The following is a 20,652-nucleotide window of genomic DNA, read 5'->3' as shown; positions in this document are numbered from 1 at the left end:
TAAATATCTATTTATTAATAATAAAATCGTTTTCTATTACTTCCATTTAGCACGACTATGATATTGTCAAAATGTTAATCTTAGATAATGTCAAAGATTACCACTGTTGCCAAAGTTTATGATACTATCTCCCGAAGTTATATTTTGTTGCTACCTGTTGATCGCTACTGTTTACTCTTAATTATTAACAATGAGCGTATTGAGGAGGCCGTCAATGTGAGTGCGAGTAAGATGCACCATTCTGGCAGTCCAATGGTATAGCGCATGAGGGTATTTATTATTTTATATTTTTATTTAAGATATGCGTTTTTTATTTTAGATTATCTAGTGACAATAGTCTTATTCGTAGTTTATTTTACTGTAATAAAATAAATAGATAATTTTGTTACGTATTTTTGCAAATAAATCAGTGCGTTAAGCAGTTAACTATCTATGGATTGGTAAAAAATCTGTTGCAGTTATTGGGCGCATATAAAGTTATTTTTGGTATTATACCATGTTTGTGTTCAATAGTGTTTTATTCACATAAAATATGTAATATAAATTTCAATATATACAAAAATATGTCTCCAAAATGATAACAGTGTATATACAACTTTATTACAATCTCCCTTAAGCTAATAAAAGTACTTAATCCCATAAATTATTTAATCTCACATCTCACCACTAAAATTAAGTAAAATAATCCAGTTCATTAGCTGCCCCCCGATTTCTCATCACTAAAAAATTGGTCTAGTTCGTTTTGGTCCAAATCTAGCTGTATTTCTTCTAGCAAGGCGCTGTTCTGAGTTTTCTGTTGAATCCGACCAGGAATCGCCCCCGAAGTTTTATACATTTCTAAATCAGATTTAAAAGCATCTTGAAACACTTGTTGACGTTCTGCGAGAACAGCATTCTTCTTCATTTCATACTCTTCTATTGTTTTTAAGTGTTTAGCATTAAGTTCTGTTTTAAAACTTGCAAGGGAGTCTTCCTTTCTAGAACGGTATTGTGTTAAATGATATTCATGTTCTTCTTTCAGCTTATTAAAATCTGCTTGTTCAATCAGGTCTTCTAATTGTATTAAATCGTTTTCTATAGTTTGCGAAGTATTGTACAATTCCTGTATATTTTTTAAGCACTTATCTATGTTGGTTGATAGTTTGGATGTTATCAAAATATGATTAATCAAACCCAGGTTTTTTTTGTTATCACTGACATAAGTAGATATTTTGTCTATCTCTAGAGCGATTTTCTCCGATTTCCTTGCATTATCTTCATTAATTTTGTGTAAATCTTCCCATTGGTCTTGGAAATGGGTTAAAATTTCTGCGCCAGCATTAACATTTATTAATTTCTTCTTAGGTAACTGTATTTCATCACCAGTATGAAATAGGGACACATTCAGGATTTTTTCCTTTAAACTGGATAACATTTTATTGTCGTTTTAAAATATATAATAGTGCCATATATACCGATTATACATTTCTTGTAAAGTATACGACTTACATTATTTCGATTGTGTTAAAAAACATACAAAAACACCAAAACAATCCCAAATTTAAAATGACTTGACACATATGTTTTATGTCAATTTGACTTTGACAGTAAATTGGTTGTGGCTAATATTCCGACTCACGAACTATTACTAGATGCGAAGAGCTTTTCACGACGAACTTAGTCGACTTTACATTACATGATTTATCATGTGATTTGTCATATGATTTGATCTTGGAGTAAAATTTACAAGTTTACACTGTGACTGTGTGATTTGTCATATGATTTTGTCATAAGCATTGTGTTTTATCATAAGCATTGTCATGCGGTTCGTCATGGACCAAATCATATGATAAATCACGTGATAAATCATGTAGTGTAATGACTTTACACTATCTATACAGTGCTTTTTAGAGATAACTATCCACCTTAAATAACTTTTGATTTTTAGAAAAAAACCCAAAAATACATCAAATAATACTCGAAGGGAGAGACATTATGCCGTATTTAAGCTTGCCGGGAGAGGCACCCTCACATCCCCGTATATTCCCTTATTTTTTTTTTAAATTACTTCCACCTTTTTTATTTGATATTGTAATTAAAGCTAGTTCGCGTCCGTAGTAGAATATTACACGTGCACTCTGGGTAATGCTAAATGAACTAGCACAATAGGCAGCCAGACAATCTAGAATCTCTAGATCTCCTGGCAAGAACACATTACTAATAAGATATGCCTCCAACCAACAACTTAAAGGGACCTTCTCAGGACCAAGCAACAAAACGACTCGGACCAATCGTCCGAATATGCCATTTAAATATAGAAGGTATTAGTAGAAGTAAATGTGAGTACCTTCAAAAGGTACTCCTTGAAAATAATATCGACTTAGTCGCAATTCAAGAAACCCATGTAGAAAACGAGGAACAAATTCTCGCTAGAGGAAGAATTCATGGCTACGATTTACTGGGTGCAACTTACCATCCAGCTTATGGAGTAGCAACCTATGTCCGAAACAAAATAGAAAATGCACACATATGTTCTACATCAGACATAAATAACATTCATACGGTTACCATACAAATTGGCGAAATTACTGTCAGCAATATTTATAAACCCGCGGTAGACCTGTGGCCTCCGCATGTTATTCACGCCCACCCACACCCCTCAGTGTATGTTAAAGACTTCAACAGCCATCATGAACTCTGGAAGTATAGACAAAGTGATCAAAACGGCGAGGCTTTGATAAACTGGAGCGAAGGGGCTGGCACGTATTTAGTCTTTGACGCTAAAGATAGGGGAACTTTTCGATCTGCATCCTGGAGGCGAGAATACAACCCAGACCTATGCTTTGTCTCCACAAACGAAAACAATCAACCCCTGGCAGTTTCACGTACAGTGGTCCCAGATTTTCCACATAGCTAACATAGACCAGTTGTAATAGAAGTTGGCATCAAAATACCAATAATAACATCTTTCCCTCGACCTAGGTGGAACTTTAAAAAAGCAGATTGGGCGACTTTTACTGCGAGATTGGACAAATGTCTCGGATGGATAACCCCAACACGTACAAACTATATGATATTTGTTGGCGCGGTTATATCTACAGCGAAGAAAACTATACCCAGAGGATATCGTAGAGATTATGTCCCAGGATGGGATGAAAAATGCGAAAAATTGTATCAAGAATACAACGAAAGCCAAGACCGAGAAATTGCGGACGAACTGCTGCACAGTTTGGATGCAGCCAGACGGCAAAAATTAATGGAAACTGTGGAAAAACTAGACTTTAGTAAATCAAGCAGAAAAGCGTGATCCTTACTTAGAAAACTTGGTAGTAGCAGACACTCAGCTAGAGACAAAGTACCAATAGTTCCCAACAGAGTGGCCTCCCACATTGTAGCAAACTCAAGGGCACCTAGAGATCGTGACCACACCACCAAAGTAAAACAAGAACTTAAAATACTAAAGTCTGTATGCCCGCCTACATCTGAATACTCTGACGAGTTTACTCCAGAAGAAATTACTTCAGCAATATCAGAAATTAAGTCTGGAAAGGCACCCGGCTCCGATAAAATACATCCAGAATTTTTACTCCATTGTGGCAAATATGCTAGGAAATGGCTGGCTGATTTCTACACAGATATATTAAAATCAGGAGAAATCCCCCATTCCCTTAAAAATGCCTCCATTATAGCCATATTGAAACCAGGAAAAGCAAATGATCAACCCCAAAACTACCGACCGATTGCACTGTTGAGCTGTGTCTATAAACTGTTGGAACGCTTAATCCACAACAGAATTAGTAACAACATATTTGGGGTGATACCTATTTAGCAAGCAGGGTTCAGACCTAACCGCAGCTGCACAGATCACATCCTATCCCTAACAACACATATTGAAGCAGGTTTTCAAAGAAAGCAAAAAATATCCGTTGCTTTCAATGACCTATCAGCTGCATACGACACCGTCTGGAGATAAGGACTAATCTGCAAACTAATCCGTGCCATTGGGCCATTGCAGCAAGACATAATAACATTAATGTTACAGAAACAATACTGACGGATGACTTTGCTGTTATGGGTGAATATTTTCGCAAATGGAGGCTACGGCCCAATGCAACGAAAACTGAAGTGAGCTGTTTCCATCTGAATAATGCCCAAGCCAACAAAAAACTCTCCGTTCACTTTGAAAACAGACTACTCACTCATAACTCAACACCAAAATATCTTGGAGTGACTCTTGACAGAACTTTAAGTTTTAAGGAACACCTACAAAGAACGGCAGAAAAACTGAAGACGCGAAATAATATAATCCAAAAGCTATGTGGCACCACATGGGGGTCCTCAGTCTCCGTACTCAGATCATCCGTTCTCGGACTCGTATACTCGGCGGCTGAATATGTTTCGCGTTTCGCCGGTATGGCTCAATAGCAAACACACGAAGATCATTGACACCCAATTAAACCAGACAATGCGAATGATCTCAGGCACAATTCGACCAACACCGAACTATTGGCTTCCCATTCTGAGTCACATTCCACCGCCGAAACTAAGAAGAAGTCATTCTCTTCTCAGAGAATATCGAAAAATCGAGGCTAACCATCAACTACCCATCCACCATGACAAGCTTGATATCGAAATGAACAGACTGCGCTCCAGATATCCCCAATTTTTAAGGGCCACCTCCCTACATCAGGAACATTTCGACCTCACCAACGCTTGGAGAAGACAATGGGAGAGCAACTCACCACAGGAATCACACCAAATGGCCTGTATCGATCAGAAACCGCCAGGCTTTGAACTGCCTCGTAATACATGGACGGCGCTGAACAGAATAAGAACAGGTACCGGTAGATGTGCTGACAGCTTGCATAGATGGGAAAAGGCCATGGTACAAAGACGCCAGGTACGATAGCCGGAATATCCGAAATTTGGATGAGTTCGCGCATGACGTCACAATGAGAGTGATTTTAAATATTCCCCATTTAAAACATTAGCGCTCGGAACACAATTAGTTTTAAATTGGTCATAAAGAGTCATTTTAATAGATTAATATAATTTCTGTTTAAGTATTTTGGATTTATTGAAATGTAGGTGTCTTAACTAATTTCTAACTAATCTAATAAATTTCTAAAATAAAGTGAGTTATATTTAAAAATTTCTTTGTATTCGCCGCTTTTAAATAAATTTTACGAGCTTGTTTTTGATTGGCTTGTCTTATTGGACGCCAGTGTTAAGGAGGGGATCGATCCATGGGCGTTCATATAAAAATTTGTAGGGGGGCTAGACGTGAAGATGTTGCACATTACATTTTGTATACTTTGGATAACAATATATAGTTTAAAGCACCCGAAAAGCCATGGGAGGCCACAACCCCCCCTACCCATATGTATGGGCGCTTATGAATCGAGCCTTCATTTAGTTGCACGTAAACAGATGAAAATAATTTATTATTAATGGTCTGAAACAAAATCACAAGACAAATAAAACAAAAGACTTGAAGTTACAACTTTCTTTAATTTTCTCTTATTTCTCAATTTTCTTTAAGTGTTAAGTTTAATTTCTTAATTCTAAAATACATGCGAGACCGAAAGAACAGGTGTTAGGTTTTGTAATCACATTTAAGTCCAGACCCGTTGAAATTATTAAATATAGTATCCAGTTGATGCATTTTTACCACCAATTCTTTTGGAGGTTTCTTTAGGCCCCCTTCGGAGACTTGATCAATCCACGTGTAAGGTGTAAGTGGAAGTATCCGTACTTTCAGGCAAATCTAATTTCTTGCAGATATACCCACTGACATATTCCAATAAGTACATCATATTGTAATTGGTTTAATTCTTCGACGTCTGCATCCACTTCTTCTTTTTCTGCTTCGTCAGATAAATCTGAGAAGTATGTTTTGCATAAAAAACTTTACCTAAATTATCGATCGGACCATCTCTGACCTCGTCAGCTTCTGTGTTACCAGCTTCGGATAAAGTCCCGTCATTCCTTCCCAAAATATAGTTTTTAACGCGGTAGCGAAATTCCACCGTATCGGGATGGTCATATAAGCCACCAGCCCTCCTCATGTTGCCAAACAAATTCTCAAGTACCTACATCTTGGTTTAGATTGTACGTATAGAATATATTTTATATCGACTTTGGATTTTATATCCCCAAATAAACCTTTTTTAATGAGTTGTTGGTTTGAATTACTCCTAAAAGTAACAACGGAATTAAATTTAGTTAAAAGGGAGATAACATTTATATTGATTATTAGCTCCAAAAATAGTTTTAATTAGAATAAGTTAAAAGCAAAACAACTTACCTTTCTGAAAAGGCAACAATGATCGTTTTCCTTTAACTTTTAAAGCTTTCATAGCTTCTGTCATCTCGTCAATAATTTTATTTTTAATACCTTTTTTTATTGCCCAATGCCCAGCCGGTGTTGAGTCACTGTAAGACGATATTTATTTTTTATCTAATAACGTCCAGTCGGAACTATTGATAACTAATATGAATTTATGCCAGAATTTTGTTTTGCGATAGGGCAAAATTTGATGAATATTAATTATTACTTTGGTCTTCAATATAAACCATATTATTATACAGTACTTACCACAGCAATTTTGAAATTTGAACTACTTAGCATAGGAAAAATATTGAGTAGGTATATACCGACATATATAGTGTAAATTGTAATTAAGAACATTGGATATAATTAATAGAGTATATCAAATCATCAAATCACCAATATATACATATATATCTTTATTATTCTTTATCCATATTTAAATTTCAATAATTTATGTAAAATTCAATAATTTGTCGACCCAATGAAATTTCGAAACTAATTTGTACATTATTTATTTATTTATTAACGGAATCCATTTACCAAAGTTTTAAGAAAGCTATACTTTATAAACAATAAATTTTAAACTATCAAACATCTCAGAATAATAAACTACAACAAACTTATTTTAAGATACCCTTCAGTTGTTTTTTAAATAAACGAATTTTGGAGACAACACATTAAGGGGTAAATAATAATTCTTTCACACTAACAAGCCTACTAATCAACTTAAATCTCACAAAAATCTCCCCAAAAGCTAAAAAATCGATAAAACTCACTTATAAACATATGTATTCCAACAGCGGCTACTCTCATTGTGACGTCGACAGAACGTGGTCAGCTGATAGTCGCATGCGCAATATCGTACCTGTCGTCTTTGTACCACGGGGAAAGGCCCTTACTCGTGAGTGTGACTGTGGTGCGCAACGGCAGACCGTCCGCCACATTATTGAGGAATGCCCTCGAAGGCGGTACCCTGGAGTTTTCGATGAGTTCCTGAATGCGACCGAAAATGTTTTAAATTATACTAATACATTAGATGTTCGTTTGTGATACTTCATGTAATGTTTTATATACTTTTTTTAAATTATGTGTTCTTATTGTATCTATGCCATACGATAAATAAAATAAAATAAATATTTGATATTTGGATTCTCCTTTTTGCACTGATTTCAAAAATGTTGATTCTTGATTCTTAAAGTGATTAGTTTATGAGAAAAATAAATACAAAACAAAAAACCTGGATTGAATAAAACTTATTTTTTTTTAACATAGGTATAACATTTAGAATGAACATTTCACTACCAAAAATTTTAGCTATAATTATTCAAAATTTCAAAATTCATTTTGAATAATTATTGTTAAAATTTTTGGTAGTGAAATGTTCATTCTAAATGTTTGTCTGTAATAAAAATATTTAAAAACATAATTGTTTTCAATCCAGTTTTCTTGCTTTTGTATTTATTTTTCTCATAAACTAACAACTTTAAGCACTATGTGTTATACATTTTTGAAATCAGTACAAAGAGGAGAATCAAAATATAAAAAAAGAATGTGTGTATCCTTTGTACGCACGTAAGAAGTTATACTTCTATTATATGATTTCTTAAAAATAAATATACTTTAAACAGTTTGTTTTAATTTTTTTTAAACACCAAACTAATTTTGTGCTTACCGCTTTCAAAAAAATAAAAAAAAAGTATAGGATTGCTCCGGATTCAAACTCAAGACCTCTCGATCTCTGGCCGAATGCTATACCAAATACGCTACGAGGACTGTGTCTGTATCGGTTCGGACGTACCTAATGACAATTCACGGTAACAAACAGACAAGGTGAAGTATAATAAATATACAATAAAATGTTTTAATAATACTCGTTAATAATGTTTAAATAATAATTAATAATGGATTAATAATGGATAATAATTAATAATGCCTAATTTAGACAAATCCAAAGACACAAAAATTATAATAAATATATTTACTAAAAACACTAATATATTCTTTTCACACCTTTTCTTGCACTGATATATTTATACATAACTTGAAAGATTTAGCAACTAAACGCCATAATGTCTGTGTGCGCATGCGCGCAGTATTATGAAATTTTACTCTCAATCGCGCCTAAAGAAGTATAACTTCAATAAAAAATGTGGAAGTAACTAAAAAAAAAGTAAGAGCTAATACGGGGTGTGAGAGGGTTCCTATCCTGGCAAGCTTAAATATGGTATAATGTCTCCCCCTTCAAGTATTATTTGACGTGTCTTTGCGTTTCTTCTAAAACTCAGTGGTACAAAAGTTATTTAAGGTTAATAGTTTTATCTGAAAAGCACTGTATATCGGAAATTACTTAGGTACAAGATATTTATGAAAATTCTTTTATGGGGATTAAAAGTTATGGCGAACTTACAGAAAATATTTTGACGGACCTACCACTTCTGCTTCTGGATATACAGAAAATGAACAACAACTTTGTAATTTTAAATGGAACACCTTGTATATTATTCGATATAAACCCTATTATATTCCATAATATATTAATAATGAATATTACATACTTGTTTCAAATGCATGTGCTCTCAGCGTTTGACATTATTCTACATATTTTTGGATTCTACGTAAAATTCTAGACAAGATTTGTATAAGGCACCATAGGTCAAATCATCATATTTTTTGAGTTATTCTGTTAAAATCTAGTAGAGATGTTATGTGTGGTGGTCGAGGGGGCTACCGGAAATGACCATTGTTGGCTATCATCTAAAAATTGGTTTTCCATTTTAGAACAATGAGGAGGAGCTTGGTTGTTAAGAAACAATAGTTTTCTAAATTCTTGTCGTGGGAAACGATCTAAATATATAAATATATATTTTTTTAATATTTGTAGGTCCGAAAAAAGAAGAAAAAGGGCAAACCTCTTATAAAATTGTCCGAAGAGCCTCTTAGTTTACAGTGTATGTGGTTGGATTGTGATCGTGATGACCATTTTACTTCCTGGGCAGTGTTCAATGCACATATTGTACAACATGCAAGTGAAAATGCAGGTAAAATAGAAAATTAACTGTATTTGTAAGCAATCATAAAAGTATACCGATCTATTAGAGATGTTTCGAACATAATATATGTTTAGCTCATTTAGCCTGTGATCAGTATACAGGGTTGCGAAAAAGTCGGCAACACGTTATTTTCTCGGAAACCGCTAGAACGATTTTTATAGATTTTGGTGAGTAAGGGGCTTTTAATGAGGCCGATATCATAGTGGTAATTAAATTGTTGTCAAATCGTCCGTTTTTCTGGAAATCTACTGAACTTTCTTATTTCAAATGGAACACCCTGTATACTTTTTAAGTTTTGGAATCCTCAAGGGATACTGATTATTTTTCATATGATATTACCTATACCTAAATGCCACAATTTCGGAGTTATTGTTACATTAGTTAAAAAAAATTTTTAAACAATTTATAAAAATCAATTTTTTCGGCTTGAGTAGATATTATTTTAGGTTCTTTAGATCATTGGGAACAAAAAAGGTCTTTTGTAATTTTTCTCTAAAATTAATCGTTTTCGAGTTATAAACAATTTAAAACTGAAAAAAAACGAAAAATGATGATTTTCAAGGTTCAAAAACACAAGTAAACAAAAATAATTTTTGAAATTACAAACTACTTAAATTCAAGATCAAACCTTCTTCTATCAGATATCTATAAGAATTTTTGGCACGTTTTATTCTAAAATATTGGTTTTTTAATTATTAATGAAGCGCATATGAGAGAAGGGGCGATCCTGCAATAACAACTAAAAAATAATATTTTAAAATGAAACAAGACCAAATTGTTTATCGGTAACTGATAAAATTAGGCTTAAACTTGAATTTAGGCACTTCGTAGTTTCAAAAATAATATTTTTTACTTGTGTTTTTGAACCTAGAAAATCGTCATTGTTCGATTTTTTTCAGTTTTAAATTGTTTATAACTCGGAAACATTCACTTTAGAGGAAAATTACAACAGACTTTTGTTCACAATGATCCAATAAACCTAAAATATAATGTCTACCCGGGTCGAAAAAATTGATTTTCATAAATTGTTTAAATTTTTTTTTAATAAATGTAGTAATAACTCCAAAATTATGGCATCTAGGTATAGGGAATATCATATGAAAAATAATCAGTATCCCTTAGGAATTCCAAAACGCAAAAAATATACAGGGTGATCCATTTGAAATAAGAAAGTTAATGAGATTTCCAGAAAAACGGAAGATTTGACAACAATGTAATTACCACTATAATATCGGCCGTATTAAAAGACCCTCACCAGCCAAAAGAAATATCTGCTGCCGAATAGTTCTCTAAAAGTTTTCCAGTTTTTTGTCCATGGATAATTTGTGGGGATTTTTTGTCCGGGATTATTTGTCCTAGATTCACTTATACAGTATGCGGCAAAATAAACAGTACTGAAATGAACATTGAAATGTTTATGATTACGTATATATCCAGTGTACATGATCTATCCTTGCAAACATTATTCACGACGACGCTCGTTCCCGATAAAACAGATGTTAAAGATGCCCTCTGGCCAGTGGCGGATCTACGGGGAGGGAAAATGAGGAAATTTCCTCCCCTAACAAGATCCAAATTTAAAGAAAAAAAATTGTTCAAACATGACAATATATTAGCTGACATGAAACGGAAACCACAGATACACAAATTCAACCCAATAAACACGCTAGTTAGGAAAATTAAAGAAACTTAATGCCTATAAGTTATTATTTATGTCTTTTATGTAATTTAAGTTCTTATCTTTTTTATGTGTTTTGGTTGGTTTTTCGTTGGAAGTCCCTCCTAATTTACCCCCCACCCAAGGCAAAATTCTAGATCGGCCACTGCCTCTGGCACGAAAAAATCTTTAACACTTTGAGCACCGGGTAGCAATGGAGAAAACCTGCTCGAGATCCCGCATTCAATTTTAACAAATATAAAGTTATGAATAATTTTAATATGTAACGAGTTGATGATGAAATTTAATATGTATTGAATTGGTATTTAAATATACACCACATCGACAAACTAAAACTGAATCTCATGTACCGCAAATATCTGAAGTCACAGAAAACTCTATTTAAATTGTGTCCAGTTAACTGGACGCGGGCTATAAGTAAGGAACCGGTATGTCCAGTATACTGGACGCCGGACGTCAATTCTAGTCCGCAATTCCGAAATGGCAGATGGTGGATCTGTCTGACTCCTTCAGCATTTCCCATATGTCAGCATCTGGTGGCGTTAGTTCTGGTGAGTGGCAGCTCCTAAAATGATCGCGCAGTATTCGAGGAGACTCCCTGGCAGTGTGACAGGTTGTCCCGTCCTGCTGAAACCATTGTTGGTTTTAAGCTTGGACCGTTTTCGTGACCTTTTCCGTATGACCGAAAATAGTACTTCACCATCAAACATTTTTCTGCAAAACTGGGAACCATTCTGAAGCACCTAACATTAACACGACATTCACATACGTTATAACGGCGTTTAGTCTGGGCTGATTATCGGAGAATAGGCCATTTTTGGGAAAAGTTATTTACCAGCAATTTTTTTGCTGGAATCGAATTATAAGATCCTATATATTAACAATATAGGTATGCAAAGTCCTCAGATAGTGTGCTACTTTTTTTATAAACAAAATGGCGCCCGAAAATCATGTTTTTTTCAATTATTGCTCTAGAACTCCGAAGATTTTAACTTTACAACAAAAACACTCAAATAAAAATTCACCGTGATTAAATTATGCATAGAGATTTTTCCTCGATTTTCCGACGAAAATTTTCCCCGGAAAATGCGGGTTTTCCCAACAAAATCTTGAATTTTCAAATAAAGTTTTAGATAAGTAATTATTTACCAATAATTAAATAATTTGGTAACTTAAAAGCCTTCTTGCTTTAGATTATAGTTCCAGAAGCTGGTGAAAATTAAACGAATATTTTAGTAACAATTCAATTGTTAATTAATAACTTACGGTCGCAATAATAACCAAAATAATTATGATGCACTGATCAAACTTTGAAATCTTATAAAGATGAGATGCCTATTTAACATTTTGTCGACAAAATATAAATTTTTTATTTTTTGCATAATCTTTAAATGTTTAAAAAAAAATAGTTATATATATAAACAAATTAACGTTTCTCAGAAAGTTTTTATTATATTTTAATTTTAAAAAATAGCTAAAATGCGCATTTTAAATATCTTGAAAATGAATGCTTTAAAACTTTTTTGCAACCATTTGCAAAAAAGTTATGAAACAGCAAAATAAACATACTATTACTACGGTGTTAATATTTTTTTTTTTAATTCCATCAAAGCGTAGAAGTGAGCTTAAAGTACAATCTAATTATTTATAAAACAATATCGATTATCAGTTTAATGGTTATATTTTAATTAAAGATTATAAATATATTTTTTTGTAATTTACACGCGCGAAAGTAGAATAATACAGTACCGTAGCTACCCGCCCACATACACAACTCGCGCGAGTTTAAGCGTGCCAGTCGCTTCGAGTGAACATTTTATCTCCGGCTCTGTATCAAGCCTACTTTCGCGCTAAAAATTACAAAAAAAGTATTTTTAATCTTTGATTATAATATAACCATTGCACTAATTTTTGACATTCTTTGTGAGTAATTAGATTGTACCATAGACTCGCTTTTAAGCTTTGAAACAATTTAAACAAATTATAAACAATGGAGATATCGTATATTTATTTTGCTGTTTCCTACCTTTTTTGCAAATGGTTGGAAAATTTTTTTAAAGCATTCATTTTCAAGACGTATGAAATACGCATTTTAAGTATTTTTTAAAATTAGAATATAATGAACAATTTCTAAGAAATGTTAATTTGTTTATAACCATTTTTTAAACATTTAAAGATTATGCAAAAAAATGAAAAATTTATATTTTGTCGACAAAATATTAAATAGGCATCACACCTTTATAATCTTTCTAAGTTTGATCAATGTCTCATGATTATTTTGGTTGTTATTGCGACTGTAAATTGTTAATTAACAATTGAATTGTTGCTAAAATATTCGTTTCATTTTAACCGGCTTCTGAATTTATAATCTATACCAAGAAAGCTTTTATTTCACCAAGCTATATAATTATTAATAAATAATTACTGGCCCAAAAAATTTATTTGAAAATTCGAGATTTTGTTGGAAAAACCCACATTTTCCGAGGAAAATTTTCGTCGGAGCATTGGGGTGAATTTTTATTTGTTAAAATCTTCGGAGTTATAGAGCAATAATTGAAAAAAATACGATTTGTCGGCGCCATTTTGTTTATAAAAAAAGTAGCACACTATCTGTGGACTTTGCATACCTATATTAATAATATATAAGATCTTATAATTCCATTAAAAGCAATAAAATTGCTGGTAAATAACCTTTCTTTGTACTTTACTAATTAGACCAACGTATTATAACTATTTTTTTTTCAAAATTTAAAGATTATGCAAAAAAAAAAGAAAAATTTATATTTTGTCGACAAAATATTAAACAAGCATCTCATCTTTATAATCTTTCTAAGTTTGATCAATGTATCATGATTATTTTGGTTATTATTGCGATCGTAAATTGTTAATTAACAATTGAATTGTTGCTAAAATATTCATTTAATTTTCACCGGCTTCTGGAATTACAATCTATACCAAGACATCTTTGATGTCACTAAGTTATTTAATTATTGATTAATAATTACTTACCTAAAACTTTATTTGAAAATTATAGTTTTTGTTAGGAAAACCCGCATTTTCCGAGGAAAATTTTCGTCGGAGCAAATCGTGAAAAACATATCTCTATGCAGAATTTAATTGCGGTGAATTTTTATTTGAGTGTTTTTGTTGTATAGTTAAAATCTTCGGAGTTATAGAGCAATAATTGAAAAACTACGATTTGTCGGCGCCATTTTGTTTATAAAAAAAGTAGCACACTATCTGCGGACTTTGCATACCTATATTATTAATATATAGGATCTTATAATTCGATTCCAGCAATAAAATTGCTGGTAAATAACTTTTCCATGAATTTTTCTAATTAGCCCAGAGTAGTTCAGAAACCACTCGGTACGTTTCGGCGCCTGACACATACAAATTGGAGGCATACGAATTTCAGTACTGTTTATTTTGTCGCATACCATATTCTTGTTTAAAAAATTAATTATGTATGTATTTACCTATTGTACTCACATATTATTTTTTTGATGTTTTTTAGACGAATTCCGTTGCAAATGGAAAGACTGCACAGATAAGTTAAGCAACCAAATCTTATTAGAGCAGCATCTCTGTCATCATGGCTATATAATGAAACTCAACAATATCGGTGAAAATATCGTGGAAAGAGACAAATTGCCAAAATGCTTGGAAACTCATGAATATAAAATACCTCTTGAAGCATCTGGATACAAATGCGAATGGGAACATTGCCAATCGGTATTTTTTACTCTATTTCAATTGTTTGATCACCTGCCTGTTCATATAAAAAATAATCCGCAGAGCGCTACCGAAAAACAAAAAGAACAGATTGTGTGCCATTGGAATTGTAAGGAAGCAATAATTTAAAAAATATTTTTTTATCTTTAAGGAGTGAAGGGGGGGGGGGAAGTTTGAAAATTTTCGATTTTTTTATTATTTTAAGTAGTGCTACGCACTATTACGGGAAGCGTACAATAATTACAACTTCGAAGAGAAATTAAAAAGTAGCTTTGTTTTATTTTAGATTTTTAGATACTTAGGTATTGTATCAAAATTTATAAATTACATTTTGAAATAAGTAATTTATATTAATAAATAATATATTATTGTATATTTGAAGAGGTTAGGCGGCGCCTACCTTGCCTACCCTGACGGGCCGCCCCTGTGTTTAACATGAGTAAATGTGTTGATTTTCCTAAACTGTTGGCCTACTCCCAACAAGTATTCAACGGATGTTTACTTTTTAGATTGCAATACTAAATATTCTACACAAACCAAACTAACGGATCACTTGAGGGTGCACACAAAAGAAAAATGTTTGGGATGTGCCACTTGTGGCAGACTGTTTTCCAGTAAAACAAAGTTTATTGACCACAGAAAGCGACAGATGTCATCTGCCTGTAAGTACTTAGAATTTGTGTTTTTATTTTAATAAATTGAAGCAAATAAAGAAAAAAGGAAATTGAATAAAAAACTGGCACTCGGGGGAGTAGGGATTGCAATCCAGCAGCATTTTCAGTCCAGCTGGATTTTTGCAAGATTGGCATGAATCCAGCTGGATCCAGCAAAATGTGGATTCAAAATATAAACACGATTTTAATGTTTTTTGTTCATTTTTGAACAACTTTTTGTTCAACTTTGCTTGTGTCTGTCTGCTGAGAATTGGCACGAATGAAATTTTATCCAAGTGAACTTATTTGTTGTAAGAGTAGCTTTTTGAAAGTGAGACCTTAAAAAACATATTTTATCTATCGTTTTACCGCCTAACCTACTTTGCACAAAACTGCACATATAGCCGGTTGCTGAGAAAGTCCTTTCGGCCTCTACGCTGGTGGGTTTTAAGGTCATCAGATGGTTATAAACCATGGACAAATGATCGCCTTTCGCTCTTTCGGTCTCATAAACGGTCATTTTATTTTCTTTTTCAAAATCTTTGCATAATTTTTTGGAGAACCAATTTTTTTGGTTATAGAAGTATTTTCTCTCACGTTTCAGTTTAATCTCAAGTTCTTGTTCTAAAGTAAAATTCACGGACTCCGGATTAGCAGCCCATCTTCTACTACCATTATGTCATCTGGCACCTTTTCCGCAATCATTTGTTTATTTATACGATTCAACAAATTTTTCGTGTCGCATTGCATTCTTTTTCGGCATGGAGAAATAACCAGTACTGTTTAGTCCTTCATCATCCATTTTTGGATTTTGTAAGTACACTAAACTAATGTAGCTGTAATTTCAGAGAGGCGCCGCGCGCCGTTCCGCGATTCTGTTGCGTAGTGCTTTCGATATAGACGGAGAGCTCGAGCCGAAAAATCATCGTCATAAGTAATATGGAGTTTTTCCTGTGAAATGTGTCCATTGTATATTGACAATTATGACCCCTTTCAGGCTGACACCTCACAGGAAGTAGCAATTAGGGATGAAAGGCGAAAGTTAGTGCAGTCATTAAAGGTTTTCACCTCCTATTTTGTTAAACCTCCATCGATTTGCATGAAAATTGGCGACTAGTTGGAGCATACCTCAAGAAATAAAACTCATTTGGTGCCAACTTGCACTTTTACCCTGATGGTGAATACCACCCCTTCCCGCGAAACGTTTGTTTCGCGGGATGTTTTCCCACCCTTCGAATGTTTTCTATCAATAAAAACTGAACATGTCCAGAAACTGGGGGGTGTCCAATAATGGGTACATTTGACATATTCGAATACACTTTTGCTAAATTTATAATATCGAACTAATATAAAAATAATATTTTAGTAACATACAGTTAATTAATATGTTCTTTTTATCATCCGTAACTTCACGCATGTGCTCTTAAACAGACAAATCTTTGATCTTTAATAACTCAAAAAGTATTGATTTATTTTAATAACATGGTATAACAAATTTTACTTATAATTTGTCCCTCTATCGATTTGTGGGGTTATTTTTAATAAAATAGTTTTAAATAGTAATAGTTTTAAAATCATTTTTATTTCTTGGGGTATGCTCTAACTAGTCACCAATTTTCATGCAAATCGATGGAGGTTTAAAAAAATAGGAGGTGAAAACCTTTAAATACTACACTTTAAACTTTCCCCTTTCGTCCCTTATTGCTACTTCCTGTATCCACTGAGGTGTCAGCCTAAAAGGGGCCATAATTATCAATATACAATAGGCACATTTCACATGCCAAAATCCATATTACTTATGACGATGATTTTTCGGCTCTAGCTCTTAGACTAATAGCTCGGCACTAACGCTAGAGTCAGCCGTTATCAAAGTGGACTCTCTTCTGCAAAGAGCTTCTACAGCCAGTTTCACCGGTTGAAAAGTGTCAACTCATTGATTATCGACCACTCGCCAGCAGATAATTTTATCGCAGAATAAAAATATCTATCAACACTTTATCGATGCAAAATTTTAGGCCGTAGAAACGTTCCAGCATACTAAGCAAACTGTTGCTGACAAACGGCTTTGAATAAAGAGGCCAATGAAAACATGAAGTAACTTATTTCAAATTTGACACGTTTGCGGATCCGCGCTGCTATCATATAAAAAAAGACACTGGATCTAGCAATTGCAATCTCTACGGGGAGTGCTAACAGAAGTGAAATATTCTTTCTTCTTTAGGGTACACACATCATCCCTCCTCCAACCATTATAACTTCGGTCGAACTTTATACCTACATACGCAATTGAACCTATAGTATATAAATTACTAATTTATCGCCGTAGCGATGATGGTCGCGAGTTCAATGCTTTTTCCCCATCCAAAAAGAAGTGCTGACCCTATATTAACACGCGTTGGGTGCGACCTATACTAGTTATATTATACAGTATGGTGCAAATGAAAGGAATAAATTCGTTATTTCGTAAGCCGGCGACTTTAAGGGAAAATCTAAAAATAGGTCAATATTTAATAATAAATTGTGATTTTTTGGAATATATATCATACTAGTGACGTCATCCATCTGGGCGTGATGACGTTATCGATGATTTTTTTTTTAAATAAGACTAGGAGTCGTGTGCTATTTCTTTTGAAATAATATTAAATTCTCTATTTACTAATATAAACAATAACATAATTATTTATACAGGGTGGCCAAATAAATTATTTTTAAATTAAATTAATTGACAAAAAAGAAGAATGTATGTAATTTATTTAATTCAAAATATATTTTCTGCTGTCACAAATCAGAAAAAAATGTTAATTTCAAAAATAAACATTGGGTCTATTGAATAAAAAGAAGTATTTGCTTTTGCTTCCTCGTATTTAAGTATTTACTTAATAGTAATTAAATAAAGCATTAAAGAAATGACTTTATTCAATTACTATTAAGTAGATACTTAAATAATTGTAAGTAAAAGCAAATATTTCTTTTTATTCAATAGACCCATTGCTTTTTGCTTAATTAAATCTTTAAACTTTCAAGAGGCAGGTGGCTGGCTGGAGATGGATTGAATATGGAATTTAAGCGAAAGGCAATGTTTCTTTGTGAAATAAACATTTTTTTTTCTGATTTCTGACAATAGTACAATGCATTTTGAATTAAATAAATTACTTACATTCTTCTTTTTTTGTCAATTAATTAAATTTAAATTTTTTTTGGACACTCTGTAAAAATAATTAGGTTAATGCTTATTATAGTACTGAATAGAGAATTAAATAACCTTTCAAATGAGCTGTCACACGACCCGTATTCTTATTTAAAAAATCATCGATTACGTCATCACACCCAGATGGATGACGTCACTCGTACGATATATATGCCAAAATATCACAATTTAAAAACAAAAATCGACTCATTTCGGGATTTTTCTCTCAAAGTCACCGGTTAACGAAATAACGAATTTATTCCTTTCATTTGCACCATACTGTAGATAAATATACATACAGTAGGAAAAATGAAAGAATACCCATGCGTCATCGATGATATGCATACGAATCAAATCAAAAATTTCTACTTCCCGTCTACTTAAACAATTTGATATTTTCTGAAGATATTAATACATTAAAAACAATTTACGCACATGTCATAAAAACAAACATGTTTGTTTTGTTGTTTTTTTAAACCCTGTAGATTTAAGTAATTATTGTATTTTATAATTGAAAAAAGAAAAGAACAAGAAAAAAAAAGAGAAAAGGAAAACCAAAAAAAGCAAAAAAAGCAAAAAAAAGAAAAAGAAAAAAAAACCAATATGTAAACCTCCGAGATGTTGAATCGGGTTGATGTCATAGCGTAGTAAAAAAAAACAATAAAAAAAAATAATAACAAAATAATAAAAAACAAATTAGAAATATAACAAAATACAAAAAAATAAAAATTTACAAAAAAAAAATATTTACAACCAAAACAGTGTATTATTTAGATAATAATTGTAATATGTTAGTTTGTTATGTATTTAGAGTTAGTTTTTTTAAAATCACAAAATGTCTGGCTAATTGGCTCGGCCAAGGCCATCAAATTCACAAAAAAATCTAGTCGAAACAACGTCTAAACTAAGTTAATACTGTAAAAAAACGGATGTGACTACTACCCCACCGTACGATTTTTCGCTACGTAAATTTTTTGTGATGTTATTCTTTTTCTGATAATACCTATATATTTATTGGTAATAAATATTACTTTTACTACCGTAATTAATTATTTCATATAGATTAATGATACAAAAATAATGAGTAAGCAAATATAGTATTATGAATTTCTCCATGTTAAAGTTGCCGGACGTAAATAGTAACAGGAATTTAAAAAATGTCGTTTATGTCAGCTGCATAGTGACTTAAATGAAAGTAAACTTAATGAAGTCAGATCATTTTGGTATCCAGATCATTTTCCAGACATTATCTGCAAATAAATGTACATTCGTAAAAATATACTAATCTGTAATTTTATACACTATGATTGAAAAGTCAGAGTAATATGTACAAGTTTGGCAAACTCATAGACAAAAGTTAACCATATTGACAGATGGTTACTTACAAATTTTATTGACTTATTTTAATTAAATAAATACTTACCAAACCAAAAATACAATATAATATCAAAATAGCTTTTAAAAGAACTGAGTTTTTTCAAGTAAATACGACTGATTATTAAAATTTATAAACTCTACCGAACCTAACCCAGTTTCACTGTCAAAGTGACAGAAATTGAATCTGTCAGATTATAGTTGACCAGCACGATTACTCGAATAGTAGTTTATACAATCATTATCTCTACTGATGTTAAATGTTTTTCTAAGAAAGACATTAGAAGTACAGAAATAGTGTGAGTTTAAATTTTCTACTAAATTAATATAACTACGTTGAACAATTGTATCGCCGTCTCACTCACATAACTGCGTATGTCTTGGATAACGTTTTTGCTTAGTAGACAACACTTAATAATCTATCTCTCTCGTTTGTTATTTATAGAAAAAGGCAGCAAATCCAAAATATGTGCTTGATATGATCGTTCATGGGTATTCTTTCATTTTTCCGACTGTACACGTAATATGTATACGTACAGAATTTATTTCGGCGAAGCGATGACGGTCGCGAATTCAATGCTTTTTTCCCATCCAATAAAAAGTGCTATACCTATATTATATACGCCTTGCGTGCGTCCCATACTATTCATGTACACATAATA

General features: G+C 32.5%; 2 protein-coding genes across 2 annotated transcripts in view; one reads left to right on the top strand and one right to left on the bottom strand.

Moving 5' to 3' along the window:
• The window catches only part of LOC114327181 (histone H4 transcription factor), a 50,405-nt gene that overhangs the window by 6,489 nt on the left and 23,264 nt on the right, over positions 1-20,652 (top strand). Inside the window, exons 3-5 of the mRNA XM_028275713.2 lie at positions 9,195-9,351; positions 14,559-14,885; positions 15,286-15,438. Of these exons, the coding sequence (XP_028131514.1) occupies positions 9,195-9,351; positions 14,559-14,885; positions 15,286-15,438 (637 nt within the window). The remainder of the gene's footprint in view (positions 1-9,194; positions 9,352-14,558; positions 14,886-15,285; positions 15,439-20,652) is intronic.
• Positions 500-1,621, bottom strand: LOC114327182 (dysbindin protein homolog). Its single transcript, XM_028275714.2, has one exon. It carries the CDS (start codon positions 1,412-1,414, stop codon positions 695-697), a length of 720 nt encoding a protein of 239 aa, XP_028131515.1. The 5' UTR covers positions 1,415-1,621; the 3' UTR covers positions 500-694.

The sequence above is a fragment of the Diabrotica virgifera genome, chromosome 5 (assembly GCF_917563875.1).
Source record: "Diabrotica virgifera virgifera chromosome 5, PGI_DIABVI_V3a".
Lineage (NCBI taxonomy): Eukaryota > Metazoa > Arthropoda > Insecta > Coleoptera > Chrysomelidae > Diabrotica > Diabrotica virgifera.
This window is presented reverse-complemented; position numbering and strand designations above follow the sequence as displayed.